This window comes from Equus asinus, chromosome 8, assembly GCF_041296235.1.
Source record: "Equus asinus isolate D_3611 breed Donkey chromosome 8, EquAss-T2T_v2, whole genome shotgun sequence".
Lineage (NCBI taxonomy): Eukaryota > Metazoa > Chordata > Mammalia > Perissodactyla > Equidae > Equus > Equus asinus.
The window spans coordinates 57889003-57910885 of NC_091797.1; the positions used below are offsets into that span (position 1 = coordinate 57889003).

Sequence of the window (21883 nt, forward strand, 5' to 3'; positions counted from 1 at the left end):
TCCCTCTTTCTCCCTCTCTCCCCTTCTTCCTCCCTTAATTTTTTCTTTCCTGCCTTCCTGACTTCCTTCCTTCTTCCCTCCCACCTTCTCCTTCTCCTCCTTCTCCTCTTCCTTTTTCTCCCCTCCCCCCCACCCCACTGACTCTTTCTTTTGAAGAATTGACAACACACAGTATGACAGTGTTTAAAACCTCTTAGGAGGTTTCCGGTTAAATTCTCTGCCCTACTCCTGTCTTCTAAGCTGCCCACTCCTGGGCCCGACCCCCTGCAACACACATGTTCATACACACAAGTAAACTATTGGTATTAATTTATTTATTTCTCTTTCCAGAGTCTTTTCAATGTGTATGTATATGTGAATTTGAATGGATGTTGTTATCCCCCAGATAACAGCCTACAAAACCCACTCTTCTGCCCCTTCTTCTTTTCACTTACCATTACAATAGCGTGCACTTGACAATGGGGATGCATTCTGAGAACTGTGTTGATTTCATCATTGTGCAAACATCATCGAGTGTTCAACACAAACCTAGTTGTTGTAGCCTACTACACACCAAGGCTGTAAGCTACTGATCTTATGGGACCACTGTTGTACGTGCAGTCCATCATTGACCAAAACTTCTTTATGTGGCATGTGACTGTCTATCTTAGAGATCTTTCCATATATAAAGACCTTATTCATTCTTTTTACAGCATCATAGTAGTACTCTAATTGTATGGATTAGTGTAATTTATTTAACCAATTCTATATTAATAGAAATTTAGATTGTTTCTGATATTTTACTATTACCAACTGTCAATGAAAATAATCCATAACCAATCTATAAATGAAAATTTGGGAGAGTTTATTCTGAGCTAAAATGTGAGGACCATGGCCCGGGAGAGTCCTTCCACAAAGGAACAGAGCACGCCAAAGAAGCAGGGGTATACAGGGTGGTTATATACCCTCAAAGAGGATGTTTCGCATATGATTGAAATGTGCCTCTTACAATAGTCACAAGATTGCCCTGTCAGCACAGTGTTTGATGGACACAGCAGGTAGTGGGTCTGTTATCTCGGCGGGTGCAGCAGGAAGCAAGTCTATTGTCTTGAGCTGGGTGGTCACAGGTGAGCGCAGCAATCAGTTCCTAGCCTAAGGAAAGATGCTTAATCTTGAAGGAAATGCCAACATTGGGAGGGGGAGGGAAGTTGCGCCTTTATCTCAAGGGCCTTTGTTCTTGCTGTAGGGAATGTCTAAAGCAGATATACAATGCATGCTCAATGGCCATGATCAGCACCTTTTGGAAAAACAAAGTCAGGCCGAATTAGGTTTACACCAAATGGCTTCCTCGTATACTCCAATATATCCTATTGCTGGCCATTTCTATTTGTCACAACAGTGCTTTACAAAGTAAGCTTGCACTGTGTCTTTTTGCACCAGTATATCTGTATACTTTTTTGCACCTGTACAAGTATATCTGTAGCATAAACTTCTGTAAATGCCCTTGCTGGGTCAACAAGTGTATGCATGTATAATCCTGATAGAGTCGGACAAGTTGGCTGTCACAGGCATTGCACTGACCACACTTTCACTAACACTGTGAGAGTGTGGCAGTCCCTGTAATGACAACATCCTGAGGCTTTCCTGGGATCAGGAAGGTGTTAGAGACTATGGGTGGCTATTGAATTAGAACACTGGGTTCCCCATTGCACAGCCCACGGCTGTGACCATTGAAATCCTTGTGGGGGACTGGCATTGGCCACTCCAAGATATGTCTCTTTGGCATGAGGATTATTTGGGGCTGGTTACTTTTAATAAACTGGGACAGGGAAGGAGGCTCTGAGGAGTGGAACTTGCTTACCCTTTGTTAAGAAACATTTACATTTGTAAGGGAAATCTCCATCTGTAAAGTTGTCTCCCTCTCTGTACCAGAAGGGGGAAGACCTTATCTCTAGAAACTCCTATCAATACAGAATTCAAGGACTTAAATCTGCATAATAATCTTATTCCTGTTTCTGGTAACCTCCTGTAACTGACTTCTCCCACCACTCCCCCCCCCCGCCCCCGATCTTCCTTTGTCTTTAGCTGGAAATGATATTTAAGGTGGTGGATTCAGCCATTTTGGCAAGTTGCTCAGCTTGCCTGAGCCTCTCTCATGTATACATGTTCTAAAGCTTTGTTTAATTTTCTCCTGTTATTCTGTCTCATGTGAATTTAATTTGTTCTCCGGCCAGAAGAACCCAGAGAGGGTAGAGGAAATGTCTTCCTCCCCTGCATCCTCAAACCTGAGTGTTTATGCTACAACCCCAGGAGGGAATACTTTTATTTTTTCATTATAACTGAAGAAATTAGGACTCTTTTGGCTGAAAGTAATAAAATATAGTTCAACTTAGCTTGGTGAAGGGGGGTAGCAAGAAAGGAAGGGAGATGGTCATGGTAAGGATGGGGATGTATCCCACTGTACCAGACAGAGGCAGAGAGGCAGCCGTGCTCCCAAGGTCACTCTTGGAGAGGGACCATGTGAGGGACTCAATGCACGTGTGGAGGACTTTGACTCTGAACTTGGGTCAAGTGCCCACCCTAGGTCCAGGCAGCTGTGAACAGGAGAGCATGATCATGTTGTCCAAACTGGAACCCACTCTGAGTGAGCAAAGCAACCAGGAGAATCTTCTCGAGCTAGGCAGATATTCCAAATGGCATCTGCTACAACTCCAAATAAAATGGTTTCTCTTTGTCACTTGAATGTTATAACAAAAAAGATTATACAAAAATGGAATAGGAACAAAATGAATTCTAAATGCCCAATAAATCTTTCATTTAAATCACCCTGATGGTTTCTGAGGCTGTCACGTCCCTGTGGCAGGAACAAATTGGGTGTGAGCGCGACAAGTTCTTACCTCTGCTACTGTTTCTATTTGGAGGGTCATTTCCAAAACTGGGTTATCAGAGAAACTTTTTAGAGTAAAACAGGTTTTTTGTTTTTTTTTTTTACATTAAAACATTCACTTTGATAAGTCAGAGAAACCACAGATTTCAGGGTGGGCCAATAGGGCATATTTCAAAGTGATATATAATGTCACTTTAGAAAAGTGACCTGTTTCTTGTTTCAACTTAAAGACAAAATGGCCAGGGAGAAAGCAGCCAAGTCTCTGAGTAATCCTATTGAGGGTTCGATTTTCTAAGTATGACCTTACGCTAGCAATAGCTCCTAAGTAACAAGAAAACAAGCCGAGCCAGGAAGTCCTACTTCTACAAGACAAGAGACTTCAAGACAGCAAAGTCTGAAGGCTAATTCTAATTATGTAACATGCATGAGTCATCAATGCCATCAGAGATTACAGACAGCCAGACAGTCACCACCCTTTCCTCACATTTTCAAAATACGTGGGCTCTCATGGACCTCGTTCATCCCACACCTTCCTTTCACTCTCCATTCCTTAGTTCCAATTTTTTCTTCTCTTTTCCATTCTGTGCTGTTGGAAACAGAAGCAATAGCATGGAAATATATATATATATATATATGATTTATTATAAGGAAGTGGCTCATTTGATTATGGAGAAGGGCAAGTCCAAAGATCTGCAGGGTGAATTGGAAAGCTGGAGACCCAGAAGAGCCAATGATTTAGTTCCAGTCCAAGTCTGAAGGCCTATGAACCAGGAAAACCAATGGTATAGTTTGGAACTGGCCTGAAAGCTGGCAGGCCTGGAGCCAATGTCTCACTTCATGTCTGGAAGCAGGAAAAAGCAAGGTCCCAGTTCAGAGACATGCAGGCAGGAGGAATTCTCTCACTCAGAGAGAGTCAGCCTTTAGGGTCTATTCAGACCTTCAGCTGACTGGATAGGGCCCACCCACATTAGGGAAAGAAATCTGCTTTACTCAGTTACTTATTTAAATGTTAATCTCATCCAAAAACACTCTCACAGGGACACTCAGAAGAACGTTTGACCAAATATCTGGCACCCCACTTCCTAGTCAAGTGGACATGTAAAATTAATCATCATACATTCCTTCTCTTTTCTTGTGCACCAGCCATTACTGCATGGGCCTAAGACCATGATCTCTCAAGTTATCACTTCTGTTTCCCATTTCTCTTCTTTTCCTTATAGTAAAGTTTCTAGAAAGAGAAGTCTAGACTCACAGTCTGAAATTTCTCATCTCTCATTCACTGTTCAATCCAATGGCATTTGGCGTCTGTCCCCATCATTCCATTGAAACTGATTTCCTTAAAAATGTCCATAATCTCATCGTCAAATTCTTTCCTCTTGTTTTCTGTGACAGCACAGCATCCTGAATTTCCTCCTACCTCTCCAGCCCCCTCTCTGTATGCCCTCCAGGAGCAGTATTCTCCAGGGGCCCACCACCTTCCTTTCTTACTTTATAAACTCTGTCCCTCTGATGTCATACATTCCTGTGCTTTAACTACCAGCTGTAAGCTCATGACTCCAAAATCTGTATCTTCTACATTCACCTCTCTCTGAATCAGACTTGTATATGTAACTGCTGACAGATTGTCTCCCCAAGTGACATTCTCCACAGAAAACTGGAACTTAACATGTCCTATTAAATTCATCATTCTCTCACAGACTCAGTTCTGAAGTTCCTCTTTCTTAGAATGATATTATCATCCACCCAATCTCCTTCTACCTGAGAGACATTTATTACAAGTACTTCCTCTCTCTCACCTTCTAATTCCAATCAATTACTGTGCTCTATCCATTCTACTTGCTAAATATCCACTGCCTCTCCTCTTCATTGTCTCTGTCATGGGCTTAATCTGGACTCTCCTCATCTGTCATCTGGATTCTAGCACAGCTTTGTAATGGATTTCTCTCTACCTCCACTCCAGCCACCTTTCCAATTCATCCACTAGATTCAGTGTGATTTTTATGCCTAGGAAATGTGATCAAGTTACTTCCCAGTTAAAACTTTTCCAAGTCTTCCCCATTGCCTTGAAGATGAAGTGTGAAGACAATTACAACAGTCCAGGGGAGTGACAATGAGCTAAGACAGTAGCAACTGAGACGGAGAGATGGGGGAGGGAGGAAGGAAGCCGGAAATCAGAAGGAGCTAGAAATGACGAGATCCCATTACTGCTTAGATGTGAGGAGTGAGAGTACAGGAAGCACTAAGGAAAATCTCTCCATTTCTTACTTAGGTGATTGAGTGAATCATGTTCCCATTCTCTGAGACTGGGGACCGAGACTTTCCTTTCCTCATGGACAAAAGCAAGTTGAGTTACCTGGGTGGGGCACCACATCTAGGGAAGGAAGCCTGCAGGAAACCTAAAGGTCTGGATGGAGATGACTCAGAGCCTAGTAAAGAAGAAGGGATAAAAATTAATACCAGATGGGTGAAGGAGGCAGTTGAAAGTCCCTGTAAATAGTCGGCATCCAAGAACCCTACAGGAGAGGAAGGTGCAGCAAACAATGTCCTCTCTTCTGCCAGGAGATTCCTGAAAATTTGCTGGCAGATTTGCCAGGAAAAGAACCAGGGCCGTGCGCTCAGCAAGACATTACCTAAGTGCAAAAAGGTTTAAAGGACTTATCACTCATTTATTTCATGATCGTTGTCGTGCCCTTTTTCTTGGTCAGGGTTTTGGCTGTAGTTGAGATATCTTGCTGTTTTTAGAAAATGTTAAATCATGAATTATTTTGTTGCTATGCCTCCAGGGTGCACATTTGGAGGTACACGTAGATGAACTAATAGCCCGTTTCATCTCACTTTCTGTCTGAGTCTCACCCATTTCAAGCAAAGGAAAGGCTTGTTTTGTAGGTCTTTAAAACATACCTGAGAATTTGCAATTCACTTACGAGCCAGTCCCCTCCAGGGATCATTCTGAAAGAACCAAGGTCATTTAAAGCTGTATGCAAGCAACATTTAACTGGTTAAATTGAGCCAATCCACCCAATTTGATTGTGTAGCCAAATTCAAGTGTGTCTAATGCATTGGGGTATTAAATCCCCAACAAATTCTTCTTTGGCATGACCTGATGTGATCACTGGTATTTATTTACTGTTTTTACACAAATGGAAAAAATATTTATGTATACCATAATTAAGAAGAGTTTTCATAGGTAACCTGTTTGGAATACTGAATGGGGCCCAAGAGAAGCCTGAAGAACACAATCGTTCTGCCAAAGAGCAGCAAAAATCTGACTTTTTGCTCTGCAAGCAGGTGGCTGATGGACTGTTTTATGAAAGGTTTAATTAACCCTGCCTTTCTGTCTTAGTTACCTACCAAAATAAACTATGTAAATCCCAATGTGGTAGGAGCGCTCCATCATTGGCTGGCAAGCAGCATCTTAGTAAGTCTTAATAGCCTACAGAAACGCAAATACTAAGGAAGACAAGTTAGTGAGTGTGTAGTTTCAAGAGGCCTCTATTTCAGGTACTGTCAGTGGCCATAGTGAACAGCCAGTGTGCTTTGCTGGCTGCATTAGTCCCAGGCCCAGAAGTGCCCTTAGGCAGAGCCACAGGGGAACCCAGCTGGTTTCAGACCCTGGACTCTGCTCCTCCTCCTCTTGGTATCCTCCTCTGGGAGAACTTTGCCTGGCCCGCTGATGAGGGTCTTTCTGACACCTTTGCCCATAAATCTGACTCAGGTCCAGTTCCCTCAGGACACTATCCAGATGGTGAAAGGGTCACCAGATAGATGCATTCAATGTATGATGTTCAAGACTGATGAATGCTTAGCTTCTGTGCCTTTTAATGAAATAGCAATGCATTTTCACCATTGCCTCCAAGGCCCTATCTCAAAGGCACGAGCAAAGTAGAAACTTCATAGGGTGTGGCAGGGTCAGAGATAGACAGAAAAACAGAGATAGAGAAAGAGAGACAGGTATCCCACCAATTACATATCCGGGTGATATCCTAAATAAGATACAGAACTGAGGGCAGCTTTTTGTCTGACTCCTTCGTCTTATGCATGAGGAAACTGGGGCGTAGAAATGGCTGAGTTGCCCAAAGTCACACACCTGAGACTAGAGCCCAGCTCTCCTACTTTCCAGGCCACCGGTCTTCCTGCCATGAACATCCTACCACATTGCCAGTTGCATATGGCCAAATGGAAGATATAGAAGGTTGGAGAACCTGGTTTATCTTAGTAGCTGCCCAGGTCCCTTCCCATCAAGGACCTTAAATATAGGGATCAGATACCAGGCTAGGGAAACATCCAAGGAGAAATGGGGAAAATGTAGCCTCAGTGTCGGAAATGAAACGGGTTACCAGGAAACCAGGAAGTTAAATAGACTGACCGGAGGGAGCCATAAGGGTTGCCTTCCTCATCTATGCTTATCTCGTCCCACAGAGATAGCTTACCTACAAGTATAAGCCCTGCCCTTTTTACCCACACCAAAGCCAAGAGCATCGGTCCCTCTTAATCTGTGTTTCTGGACTCCACCCCACCCCCCCTTCCTTTAGGAAGAAATTCTTTTTCTTTCCTATCACCAAAACTTCTCACAGAGCTCCAGGGAAACAGTCTACTTCATCATACATCCTCATGCAACAAACATTTACTCAGCACCTACTGTATACCAGATACTGAGCTAGGTCCTGGGGAAACAGATGGAGCAGCCACAGTTATTCTCTTCAAGAGCTCATCATCTGAAGGTCCTATTCACGAACAAGTGATTGCTTGCACATGGGTGTCATAGATGAATGTGGACACAGAGCTTATTTCTAAACCCCAAATTCTAACATAGGGTCCCAAAAAAGATTACTTTTCTATTTGTGAATGTTTTATATGAACGTCTTTAAAAGGCTTAAAAATTAAATTGTATTAGTAAGTCCTTTAACAAATTTCTTTTACTGAAAAGAAATAAATTTTATTAAATCTGGCTTTTTGGAGAAAAATCTGTGCTATATGTTCACCAAACCCATATGCCTTACCTGGTAAAACTTTCTCATAATCCTAGTCTATTGCAGTCGGGAAGGATCTGAGATATCGCCTAAGCTAGGAGATTTAAATTTTTTATTTTATTTTTTAAACAATGGAACACTTTTTTAAGCCAAATATTAGCAAGAGTTCCAAAATATAAAGCAGTTGAAACTGGAGCTGCTTTGGTCAAAGGAGAGGTGGCAAGCTCGGAGCTCTCGCTTCTGATCTCCTTCTCCCATCCTGCCACCTCCATTCCCGCAGATTTGGGAAGTGCACTCCACAAAAATGATAGTCAATCTACTCTCCACATCCCCAGTGAGGAGACTGAGATCCAAAGAGAGTATGATTGACCTCATTTTAACTAATTATCTCTGCTATTGGAAATAGTCATCCCATTTCCAATGAGGTCACATTCTGAGATACTAAAGGTTAAGACTTCAACATATGAATTGGGAGGGACACAACTCAACCCATAGCACTGCTTCCTGCCCTGTTGGGATGAAGGTCTCAGTCAAGCCAAGGAACCCTATGACACCAGGTTCTTAAGGGAGAGACATGAACCTATTTGACAAAGGCTGGGAAGAAGTCATGAGAGGGAGAGGTTGCATAGAGAGATGTCCCTGAGAAGACCAGAGAGGATGGGCACTGAGGCCAGGTAGAGGGATTAGCCTGAGCACAAGAGGAGACACTTCCTTTATCATCAGAAGGAGGTGGGGAGGAGAAAGGAATGAGTTGGGATGCAAAACGACACTACAGATGTAGATAAGAGAAGTTGAGGGAGTTCACTCCAGATGGCTCCAGCTCTCTTCCTGAAGTGGGAGGAGAGATTGCCTGCTGATGCTGACAGTGGAGTTTGGGATCGGGGTTCAGTAGAGGGGCCGGTAAGAAAACCAGAGATCTGAGGAGAGCACAGTCACCACAGACTTCTCAGTGGTTGTGTTATTTTTATTGTGCTGCTTCTAGAATTTTTTCTTGTCATATGGAAAGTGATTAGGCCTGGATAGTTTGAAATAGCCCTGTGCAGAACAGACAACAGCCAACTGAGTCTAGAGTAGGTATCCAATGCGTGACTACAGAAAAGGACCTACTATCATTGTAATACGCAAATGGGAGAATAGGAGGCTGAGCTGACCAGGGAAACAGAGAAGGGCTGCCTGACAGTAACGCGGGCCCAGATGGCACTGGTGACCGTAAGATTATAGAGGCACCATCTGCAGGGTGTGTGGCTTTTCCAGCAATGCTCAACAGCTGGGCGATTGATGTAGAGAAAGTAAACAGTTGAGTTCAGCCAGGGCTGAGCTCTGCCCAGGAGGGTGCATTAAAATGACAAAGGGGCAAGGAGGTTGAGGATATTAGCAGGAGGAAGGTGAAGTGAGGAAGTTCAGTGGCCCAAGTAGGTGGAGAAGGAAATGTGCTGTTTGGAGGCTGGGCCTATTTCTGCAGAAGAGGCTTACACACGTCGCTTACTTTCTGTTGACCAGAGCACATTGTTATTGCTGCCTCCTGGAGGAACAGAGGCTGCCAGATGGGGCATGCTGACGAGCTGCAAGCTGATGGGCTCCCCCAGCTGACCTCCTCCTCAAAGGTGGTCCTGACTGGCCCCAGCTGGGTAATTCAGCAATTTGTGCCTAGAGCCGCCATGACTGTCAGAGCATGCTCTGGGGATGAACGTACCCCTACGAAAGGATAAGGTCAATACCAACTGTGTATCAGGAGCGTCGGTTCACCCCCTAGGTCAGTCTGCTAATCTGTGTGTTATTTTAAAACTCTCTGTGGGCTAACCCTGTTTATTTGGATTTTATGTCTATGAATCTTCCAGGACTACAGATCTTCTCTTAGCTGCCATATTTCTAATAAAAACTATGGCTATTATTATTATTATTATTATTATTTGAGGAAAATTAGCCCTGAGCTAACATCTGCTGCCAATCCTCATCTTTTTGCTGAGGAAGACTGGCCCTGAGCTAACATCTGTGCCCATCTTCCTGTACTTTATATGTGGGATGCCTGCCACAGCATGGCTTGCCAAGTGGTACCATGTCTGCACCCGGGATCTGAACCAGCAAACCCCAGGACGCCAAAGCCAAACATGGGAACTCAACCACTGCGCCACTGGGCCAGCCCCAATGGCTATTTTTATAAATATTATTGTTGTTATTATTATTATATACCTCTACTGATGTTATTAGCAGTCAACTTGGAACTCCAAATTACTATAATCATTTCAGTATCTTCAGGTATAAATAATAGGGAAAAAAACCCAGAAACTTTTTAGTAGTATACTAAAAATATCCCTTTTATAGAATGGTTAAAACTAAAAAGAAGTACCAAACATTGTCAGAGGCAAGGGGAACTCTCCTACCCTGCTGGTGAGAACATAAATTGGTACAATCAGTTTGGAAAGAGTTTGGTATTTTCTATTAGAGTTGAAGATCTGCATATTTATCATTTAGCAATTCCATCCCTGAGTATGTGCACAACAGAGATAGATAATGATGAGGATTTTAGGCTGGTTACTTTTAAAACTGCACATGAGAAGCAAGCTCCGAGGACTGGAATTTTGCTTGCCCTTTTGAGAGACATTTGCATTTGTGAAGGAAGGGGGGATGACCTTGTAGGGACCTGAAATTGGCCACCCCAGGATATGTCTCTTTGGCATCGGGATTATTTGGGGCTGATTGCTTTTGATAACAGGGACAGGGAAGGAGGCTCTGGGGAATGGAACTTGCCCTTGTTGGGACACATTTACATTTGTAAGGTAAATCTCTATTTGTAAAAGGTGCCTCCCTCTCTGCACCAGGAAGAAGAAGAGAGATGACCTTATCCCTAGAAACTCTTAATGGGGAAGGCAAGAACTTAAGTTGGTTGCTGTCTGGCTATCTCATGTAACTGATTTAGGGTGGTGGCTTCTAACCTTTCTAACCTTTACTTAATCCGATTTGATTCTTGTCTAAAAGTCATAGGATCACCCACTGACCAGACCCCACCTGCACTGATACCACTTTAACTTTTTTCCATGTTCTTTCCTTTGTCTTGTAAAGAGATGACCCACATACCCATGCCTTATAAAATTAGCCCTAACCCTCAACTCGGGGCAGCAGCAGAAGCTCTGACTGCCCGTGGGTCCTGTCCCCATGCACCAGCTCTGCCTGCCCATGGGTCCTGTCCCCATGCCAGCGGGGGCAGCAGAAGTGGCAGCAGCAGGAGCTCTAACTGCCCGTGGGTCCTGTCCCCACGCACCAGCTCTGCCTGCCCATGGGTCCTGTCCCCATGCCAGCGGGGGCAGCAGAAGCGGCTCTGCCTGCCCGTGGGTCCTGTCCCCATGCTATTCTATACTATTCTCTAAATAAAAGAGCACTACTGCCAGATCTTAAGAGTCTAAGAAATCTTTCTTTCGACTCCTCGGCTCACCGACCCCGCATCAGATAAGACCTACATAGCAGTATTATTCATAATGGTCCAATACTGGAGGCAACTCAATTGTTCTTCAAACTTTTAATGTTCATTAAAATAGATGGATATACACACAATGGAATATTATACAGCAATGAAAATTACAAACTATAGCTATAGGCAACAACTAGATGAACTTCACGAACAGAATACTGAGTGGAAGAAGCCAACATAAAAGAATATATATTGTGTGATCTGTTTATTCAGAGTTCAAACCCAGGGAAAAGTGACTGGAGTAGATAGGAATGCAGACCTAAGTGGATAAAGTACAAAGAAAGGCAAGGAGGAAGGATCCTAACAGTGAGGACAGGTACCTTTAGGCAGGTTCACCCCTAACATTTGTGGGGAGAACCACTGCCTAAATATTTAAAAGCTGTAAGTTAACAAGCTATTAAATAAAAGAGGTTCCATTCTCCTACCTTGACAAATATATCTTCATGGCAACCTGGAAGGTCAGGTTGGACCTTAGAATTCTTGGATTGCTTAGAGCTTCTCACTGGAACATGTGACAAAAGAAGAGCGAGCCCCCAGACTCTTGGGCCATCCCCCTTCTCCTCCCACCCTCTGCTCCATCCCGAACTTTGAGGGCCTTCGTGCTCCTGTATATGGAGTCCCTATCCTAAAGTCTAACCTTCATCCACAGCCTCCCAGGAATGTTCGCCCCTTGGCCACCCCTCAGGAAGATGGACCTGACGAATAGGCCCAGGAAGACCTGGAAGTGGGCCTAGAATCATGTGGACAGGGAGTCCCACTCTCCCGGTACTTGGTACATGGCCTAGAAAGGGAGATGTGGCTTCCAGGAGGACATAGTTTCTTGGCCTCACACACTTCTTTTCCCTTGGAAAGGGACATAGCCGGAGGAGAGCTAGAAGCCCAAAAGCATAAGGCCCAATACATATCCCCCTGCACGGGGCTCAGGGCAGTACTGCCTTCAAAGGAAAGAAAGGGGTTGCATCTGGAAGGGCACCTGGAAAACTTCTGGGGTCCTGGCAGGATGCTATGCCTTGACCTGGGTGGCAGTTACATTTATAACAATTTATTAAGCTCTACATTTGTTTAATACAGTTTTTGTATGTGTGTTACATTTCACAATAAAGAATTAATGAAATCTACATACATATATTATTCCTGGTACTGTAGTTTATGGGATCCGCGTAGACAAATCAGCTCGGAGGGGTTGCCTTTGAGCTCAGACACCTTGAGCAGTTAAACTGCCTCAAGGCGAGAATACCTAAAGGGGAAATGGACAGAGCGCTGGAAACACAGGAACTCTCACTGCTGGTTTCCTCCCCCATCTGGGGCCGAGATACTGGGCTGACCATGGATGGGTTCGGGCAGAGCAAATGAGTCATGGGCCCACGTCCTCTTGCCTAGCCACTGCAAGTGCCTCAGAGGAAAATTCCCTTTCTCCCTCTTAACCAAGACTATAAATACTGTATTTATCAAACCGAAATTATAGGAAGCTATTCCCATCCTAGCAGAAGTAAAAGGAGACCAACTCCCAATTATGCTGTGTTTGGAAAACAGTTCTAGGAATCCTCCTCCTCCCCAGAAGGGCAGCTGGATACGTTCACTACACGGTTTGCTGAGCTGCTACTATGAGCCAGACGCAATCCTTATTTTTCTGCTCCACATTTTAAACATCCATTTAGTTTTGATTTTTCATTCTTGACGGGAAAAACACTTTCCTTTTACAAAGATTCAGATTCCTGGTTCTCAGAAAGATTTCCATGTGCCCCATGTGGCTTAGATATCTGGGTTTTTCTAAGAATATGCATTTCTACTAAGGTCCATCAAGATACACACACACACACACACACACACCCCATCCCAAAACTAAACTTTACGGCTGCGAGAAAATGAAAGGGACATGAAAAACTGGCCAGTACTAACCAACCAAAAGCCCAGTCAATTTTTTTCCCGAAAAATCAAATTCTAGGCTTTGCATCTAAGCTGTTTAAAAGCCACATTGTCAAAGCACCAGTTTTCCTCATTTTCGGGAAACAAGAAAAGCATATGGTTCTAGTGACCTTCGCAAACTGCTGATGAGAGGTAGAATCAGACACGCTTGGTGGCTTCAAAACGGTAAAAGCAGCAACATCTTAGATTAAAGAGGGATCACGAGGCAGTGGGGGTGGAGGAGTGGAAAAACAGGTGAAATCAACAGGACTAAAGTTGCAGATTACAGACAGTGAAGGACCACGCACTTCTACTATTCTGCCCCGATAAGAAACTCCCGGCAAACATCTATCCATCACTCAAGACTCCACCCAAAGTTTACCATCTCCCTCCTTTGTGCCCTCACCAGATCCACTTCATTTTCTACCACAGTACCTGTAACATTTCATGGCACTCTATGCTTTGGTTTGCCCTGCAAGGCTGTGGGTTCCTTGAGGACAGGACCATATTTTATGCATTTTTGAAGTTCTAGCTGATGCATAGCTGGAGCTCCACAAATGCTTTCTTTCATTGCACACATGAATGAATGAATGAATGAATGATAGAATCCATTCATGAAACTATGGATTTGGCTTTTCCAACTGCCATTATGCAATCTTCAAGTGATGAAAAGTGTCTCAGTCTCTGCCAGAGTTTCACATTTTTTATTCCTCTTTTCAGGTTCAGGAAGCTGGAGACGTCACACACTGGCCTGAGAACATCGTACATTCTTTAAGTAGTTATGAAAAGGAAGAAACTGGTCAGCAGGCTAAAACACTGGAATTGTCCTTTTCAGGATCTACAGCTTCAACATTCCTTGGCTTAACAGCGAGAAGCACCTGGGAAAATGTGGGCAAGGGTGAGTAGTGATGGAAGAAACACACATTTCGTGCGATTCTGTTTCGTCCAGTTCCACTCAGATGAATTCCTTTGAAACAGTAATACAAATGGCATTCCATCCTCACCCAGAATTGAAACTAACATTTGAAATTAAAAGGTTGATTTTAGGCCACCAGATTTTGCTCAGTTTGGTGAATCTTTTTACTTGGCCGCACTGATGCCCCCAGGAAATCCTCTTCCATTCAGAAATCTCTGGGGAAGGTCTTCTGGGAGATGGCTGGAATAGTCCACCTAGCGTGACTAGTGCCCAAGCAAGGGTAAAAGTTACACTCACTGAACTATTCCAAAGCTGATCACCTGGGTTATGGATTCCTCTCTGTCTGCCCACTACCTGTAAACCATTCCTCTTCCATTCAGCCATTCCACAAGAAAATCAGCTTAGCCTGGGATTCAGGTTGGAGTTAAAATGGTCAATTATCCTATCGAACCAAGGCTTCTTAAAAGTTTTATATAAATTCAGCAGAAGAAGTGATATGCAATTGCGGTTATTAATTGACGTCAAGGGAGCCAGGCAGCATGGCACAGGGGTTGCGTTGGGGGTCAGGCATATCTGGATTGATGTCCTTGCTCTTGGGCTTAGCAGTGGAGCGACCATGAGCCAGTTACTTGACCTTTTTGAATCTCTGTTTTTGAATTTATAAAATGGTGATATGAGGATTATCTTGAAGATGAAATGAGAAAATGCACTTAAAGTAACATGTGCTCAAAAGAAAAATGGTTAGTTCCCTTATGCATTGAGATCAATAATCTGTTGTCTGTATCACATGGAAAACTAAGCATTAACACAAATAAGAAAGCGCTGGGCAGACACGTCAATCCAAATAAGGCTCTGTTTCCTTTGCAGGAGAAGGGCTGTAAGTTAAGTAAAATGAATGTTTTCTTTGAACATTTTGATGGTAACAAAAGGATTTCCATGGAAGTCTTTAAAAACCAGTTAGATTGTCATATCATTGTAATGTTTTAAAGTAAAGTAATGACCTCTTAAAAATCCCTTCTGGTCCTAGGATTCTATGACAAAAACCTGTCATAGTACTGGACACTTCAGAGGCGTCAACCAAACCAAGTTATGAATTCAAACCGGAGCATGTTACATTTATTTGAGATTCCTCAAGTCATTCAACATGAATATTAATTTCTTAATGAAAAGTGAAACAAAAATCATCTCTTTTTATTTTCTTAAACCTACTCAGCCAGTTTTACTAAATTGAGACAAAACAAAGCAAAAAAACACACAAAACATAGCATTCTCTAAAGCAAGCCAGTATTTCATTCCATTTGAGTCTCTGCAGTGAACATGTGCACAATGAACATGTTCAAATACATGTTGATTCTCAACTTTGATCTTCTAGATCTGAAAACTAGACAATTCTACCACCTCAAATCTTCAATTTGCTTTAGAATTATCTATGTTCAGAGTCCAAGGGTCCTTTGAGATCATTAATTCCATTACTTCTAGGTGTTTTTTTTTTCTTATCGCTGAACTTTATTTCAATATTCCATGCACACACTTACTCACACACACACACACACACACACACATACTTGCCTGTAACTTCATACTAGACTAAGTAGAATGTAAATATTTGTCAATTATTAGTATCACCTAATAAAAAGGAGCGCTTATTCCTTGTGGTCAATGCTTCCTAAGGACACATTTCTGCTGCTCTTTTGGGAACGGTGTGCTGGTTACAAATAGGGACCTGAAGCCTTACTGCCTGACTGGAATCCCAACTCTGCCTCTAACCAGTCATAGGACCTTGAACAAGTTATTTCACCTCTCTGTGCCTCAGTTTCTTCATCTATAAAACGAGGATGAGAATAGTACCTATCTGGAGGGGTTGTTATGAATGTTAAGTATGTAAATTGCTTAGAATTGTGCTTGGGGCATACTAAGCCCTCAATAGACACTTCCAATGAAACCGGAAGTTCTACAACACATAGGAAGTGAAGTCTACGCAGCTAAAAGAAACTACTGAAGGCGGAAGATGGGAGAAGCAGATGTGAGGAGAGGCCTTGTGAGAGAATGGGCCATTAGTAACCTGGCTCAGGGTAGGCCTGGTGGTTCTCCTGAGCTCCCTTATGCTCTGAGTTTCTGGTTCCAGGAGCAACAATGAAGATACCGCAAGGGCATGGCCAGAAAAATCCTTTAGGGGAAACCTGGGCCAAACTCCTGAATACTCTTAAAAGTAAGTCCCTTACAAAAAATTCAGCCAACAACAGCAAGTCCTGAGGTGACTGCAAATATCCAGGGGAGGAGAAGGTGGAGAGCCCGCACGCACACCTGGAAGGGCGTCTGCGGGCTGCTGGGAGGCCAGCACCGCGTGACCTTCTTGTGCCTTTCAGTGAGAATCAGTGGTGCGCTGGAGGCAGCCAGTCCCAGCACCCCCAAAGCCCACTGTGCTCCTGCGTCCCAGTGACTCCACCCACGGAGCTTGATAATGGCCAGAGCCGGGGTATTTACACCACAGAAATCGGCAAAGACCACAAATCAGGGCTGTTTGGTTTTGTTTTCTTTTCAGAGAGCTGATACTTAAACATGCCCCAGTGCACTGCTGGGGATGATAATGGGGCTGGCTCAGAAAAATGGAAAACCTGCAAGAAAGATCTTTTTTTTTTTAAAGAATTTTTTTATTTTTTTCCTTTTTCTCCCCAAAGCCCCCCAGTACATAGTTGTATATTCTTAGTTGTGGGTCCTTCTAGTTGTGGCATGTGGGATGCTGCCCCAGCATGGCTTGATGAGCAGTGCCATGTCCGTGCCTAGGATTCAAACCAACGAAACACTGGGCCGCCTGCAGCGGAGAGTGCAAACTCAACCACTCGGCCGCGGGGCCAGCCCCGCCAGACAACTATTAAGTCACAGAGGGCCCAAAAGTGCTGACTGAGAGAACTTGAAAATGTCCTTTTCTCCCATTAAATACAAGTTCAATGCAGGTCCACAATAGTGGTCAGGCTGTATATTTGCTCCTGCCACAGGTTTGTGACACGTGCCCTGGCAAGGGAGATGCAAAGAAGAGGAGTAATCCACACACTCCCTTTGCACCCCTTTAAAAATAGGATTATTCTGACTCATTTTAGGGAATATGAATACTCGATCTACTGAGAGTCATTATCTTGCCTCATTATACCTCAAGGGCAATTGAACCGGTTCAAATTTTGAGGTTGTTCCTTAAGCGTAAAGATGAAAGAATAAGAAGTAAAGTGAAGAAGTGGCCATAGATCTGCCTCTATTAGTCTGCTGGGGCTGCCATAACAGAGTACCAGAATCTGGATGGCTCAGACAGCAGAAACTTATTTCCTCACAGTTCTGGAGGCTGGAAGTCCCAGATGAGGGTGTCGGCAGGGTTGGTTTCTTCTGAGGCTTCTCTCCTCGGCTTGTAGATGGCCGTCTTCTCCCTGTGTCCTCACGTGGTCATGCCTCCATGTGTGTCTGTGTCCTAATACCTTCTTCACATAAGGACCCCAGTCCTATTGGATTAGGGCCCACCCCAATGACCTCATTTAACTTTAATCACCTCTTTAAAGACGTTATCTCCAAATACAGTCATATTCTAAGATACTGGGAGTTAGGACTTCAATATATGAATTTGGAGGGGAACACAATTCATTCCATAACACTGCCTAAACATAAGCATAATTTATCTACAAGGAAAATTTGATTTAATAACGTCACAGGTTGAGTTTCAGAGAAGCAAATTCTGGAGAGATGGAGACTGGCATGCAGTACGTTTATGGGGAGCACACTCAGGAGCACCCACCAGTGGCAAAGGAAGCAGGACTAGGCAGAGGGAGAGATGGACTGACTGCACTGCAGTTGCAATAAAGAGCCCAGCTAATCGCACGGGCTCTCTGAAGCTGGGTGGTCCTTCTGAACTGTCTGGAACTGAAGCAAGGAGGATGAGCCTTGATCCCCCTGCCTGGACCAGTCATAGGATGTGGGCTGCCCTGCGGAGGATGCACAACGTGCACGAAGAGGCTCTTTTCAGCTGAGGACAATCTCAGGAGGAGACTCAGTGGAGAGCTGCCAGTCACCAGGTCTCCAGGAGCCAACACAGTGATTGCTGAGTCTCAGGTGGGGTCTCTGGTCAGTGCAATGCCATGTCCACAACCATACAGTGAACAGAAGTCCCCCAAGTATTTGGAAGGACTTACCATTATCTTCTTAAGAAATTTCTTATAATGTCTCTCAGTAGATTAAAGAGGGACCTATTTGAACTCTAAAACATTTGACCCAAAGCTAGGCACATAGAAAACACCCGGCAGGATGGTCGGTGAGTGTCTCTTAGTGGGAAAAATATGCTCTTTGAAGCCAAAGAGATCTAGGTTCAAGTCTCTGCCCCGCTATTTGCTAATATTTCTTCCCTTCTCTGAACCTCCAATTTCTCCTCTGCAAAATGAGGATAATAATACCAACTTTGGTGGAATGTTGCAAGATTTAAAATATATATATAGTTAAAGTGTCTAGCACCATGCTTGACACAAAAAAGGCATCCCAAAAGCCTTGGTTTCAGTTAGTTCCCTTCCTTTTCTTTTAGCAAATAGTTCATTGGTAGTAACCAATTGCAAACCAGAAGTAGAGGTTTGACCTCCTAACTTGAAGGGGAATGTTTCTCAAATTCTGGTGTGATCAGAATCACCTGTAAAGATTGTTAAAATACAGATTCTTGGACTCCATTCACAGCAAATCTCCTTCAGGGGATCTAGAGTGAAGACCAAGAATGCATAATTTTAGTAAGCTCCATAGAGGCTTCTGATCCTCAGAAAATCTTGAGGTCCCTTGCTCGAGGCTGTGGAGGCCATCTCAGTAAGAATGCAAGTCCAGTGCGGAGAAGATGCCAGAGGACATTTACACCGCCCTACATCGTTGGTTCTGTCGACGTGGATATATACATCATGTCACAAAGACCTCCCTCCCTTCGTAAATACTGTGTATTCAAAAACTAAAATGTGCATAAATTATGTCAGTTATAGAATCAAACCAATTCTCCTTTTCAAGATATAGTTTTATTGAGGTATAAGTCACCACTACAAAGCACTTCAGTGCAGATGGGAATTGTATTGGGGTATGCAGATCCCCTGAGCTTGTCTGGGAAATGGGAAGCATGTTCAAGGATGAAGTGACCTGCAGGTGTAAGAGTCATGGGCCTGCAAAGGAGCTTGTCTGGACGGAGATTTAACTTGCTCATTTAAACCAAGTACAGTTGAGCTCCCCTGCATGGGCTTGCTGAAGGCTTTCTGTGTTTGATTATGGGTCTCGAAGCCCAAATGCATTGCAGAAATTACACTGTCAAAAAGACACTGACCAAGGTCCAGAAAGTAAACAGGAGCTGGAACACAGAATGTGACCCCTGAGCGTAACGGGCTTTCACATCCCTACCAGACTTTTTCTCTGATTTAACACAGGGCCATGTGGTTTCCCAGTGTCTTCTGTGGCTTTCTTTTCCCACAGAGAGGCCTCATTTATCCTAAAATATGAAGCTTTGGGGGTTTCTTGAAAATGGTACTTTCACTCAGTAAAAATAAGTCAAGATGAAAATGCTATCTGTGGGGATCCATTCTGAAAAAGGATTCAACCAAGAACATGAAAGGAACAGTCTATTTTCCCCAAATGATCATTAGCCACCCAGACCTAATCACTTTCCATATGACAAGAAAAAAATTCTACAAGCAGCACAACAAAAATATTACAGTCACTGAGAAGTCTCTGGTAACTCTGTGCTCACCATCTCCATATGAACGTCACAAGTGCAGAATTGGTGAGCTTATTTTGTCCTTAGACCTATTCTGAGTTCTCTTACTGATGAAGGAGGTTTGTCATCATTTTCCCACAATTTGCCTTTATTCTCTTTTAAAAAATATTTCTCTGGGTTTGACCAGGGCATTATAATACACAGAGCACTGTTACACCAAAAAGAACCGTGCATCCCCTATCGTAAGTGTTATCCAGAGCCCCCTCAGTCTTTTCACTAACTCCTTTAGAGAAGCATCTTTGAGTATAACATCCAATTAAACAGCAGGTTTAGATCCTGTGCTCATATCTCTTTCTACCTCTGCCCTGTACTCTACCCTTCCTTAGATACACAGAATTTTAGAACTGCAAGCACACGTTAGTCAGGGTCATGCTGCAGTAAGCTGCAGTAACAAGTAGACCCTATAATCTTGGCAGCTAAGCACAATACAGTTTAGTTCTCTATCCTGGGACAGTCGATGGCTCTCTTGGGCAGCTATCCTCAGGGGTCTGGATTCCTTCCGTCACGTGGCTCTGCCATCCCAGGGTGCTTCACTTGCAGCAGTGTACATAGGAAGAGAGAGGGTACGGGACATTTTAGAGAACAGGCTGGGAAGGTACAATAAATCACTTCTACCAGCAATCCATTGGCCCAAAGAAAGGCTGATAAATGTAGAGAAGTGCAAAGACACTAATAGTGTTTGCCTCAGAGAGTCCTTAGATGCCACTAGCTTTCAATCCCTTCAAGGTTTTTTTTCAGTTGAGGCAACTGAGACACAGAGAACATAAGTTTCACGCAGCTAATCAGTGATAGTTCAGTTCAGGGCTGGCCAAGAGGCTCTTGCCCATTCCTATTCATCTCAACTAGTATATTAAAGGGCTCATAAAATCTCGAGAAACAGTTGGAGCATTGTTTCTAGAACTTTCTATCCAAGACTCCAGAGTAGGGAGGACTATGACCACCCTGCTCCGAAACCCGAAGTTCTCTCAGTCCAAGAGCTGGACAGATGAATGTTTCAAGGAGCAAGTGCCAGTAGCAAACCCTAATTACAGGAAATGCTTCTTGGTTCCTAAGGGATATAAAATTACTTTGCAGAAAGTCAAGAAAAATAGAAACAGAATACCCTGTAATGCTTTATTCAGAGGCCAAAAGTCACCTATTAAGGCATGTGTGTTGTGCTTGATTCTGTCAAGATAGCTTAAAGAGTGGAGACAGAGTTTATGGGGAGAGAGATTCTGGAGGGTGTCAGCCTGGTTTGGAAACATCAAGTTGGCTCATAGAATGTACGACTGGAAGGATTGTCTTCCTCACAGTTGAGATCAAATGTGAGAAGAAACAGAGGCTTCCAGAAAATACCTGACAAAGAATGAGGAAATGGGCTCAGGCAAGGGTAGTATCCTTGACAGACTCTGAAAGCTGTCTAGAGAGCAGGGCTTTGCTACCAGAAAGAACTGCTGTGTGGAAATCTGGATAAAGCTTTGCCACATCACTAGTCACTGATGACTACCTCAGTGTCTAGTGAACATTCAGTTACATACCGATTTTTTAAATTCTGACTTTACCATCACAAAGATTATATATCTGGACTCTTTGCCTGAATTTAAAATTTTCATCTGGATATTTGACATTCAGTAGTTAAAGGCTGCATATTAGTTCTCTCAATTTTAAGGGTCTTAAGACAAACTACTTAACATTCTGAGGTTTCTCCTCTCTGACCATAACAGTTAGGGAGGGAAAAGAAATAAAAATAATATTCGCCACTTGGCTGGAAATTAAGGTTCTGATTTAATCTAAATATTTTTTCATCACGTTAAATCAAGGAACGATAAGAATGAAAACCAGGGGCTGGCGCTGTGGCCAAGTGGTTAAGTTTGCTCACTCTGCTTCTGTGGCCAGGGGTTTTGTGGGTTCGGATCCTGGGCGCGGGCATGGCACTGCTCGTCAGGCCATGCTGGGGTGGCGTCCTACATAGCAGAACCAGAAGGACCTACAACTAGAATATACAACTGAG

The 21883-nt window shown here is 43.5% G+C and overlaps 1 protein-coding gene across 2 annotated transcripts in view; it reads left to right on the forward strand.

The window, feature by feature from the left end:
* Positions 1-21883, forward strand: part of NEDD9 (neural precursor cell expressed, developmentally down-regulated 9) — a 179474-nt gene that overhangs the window by 54317 nt on the left and 103274 nt on the right. For both annotated transcript variants that reach the window (XM_014844512.3, XM_070515630.1), the window contains exon 2: positions 13928-14105. In XM_014844512.3, coding sequence (XP_014699998.1) covers positions 14094-14105 — 12 coding nt within the window. In that variant the 5' untranslated portion in view covers positions 13928-14093. The remainder of the gene's footprint in view (positions 1-13927; positions 14106-21883) is intronic.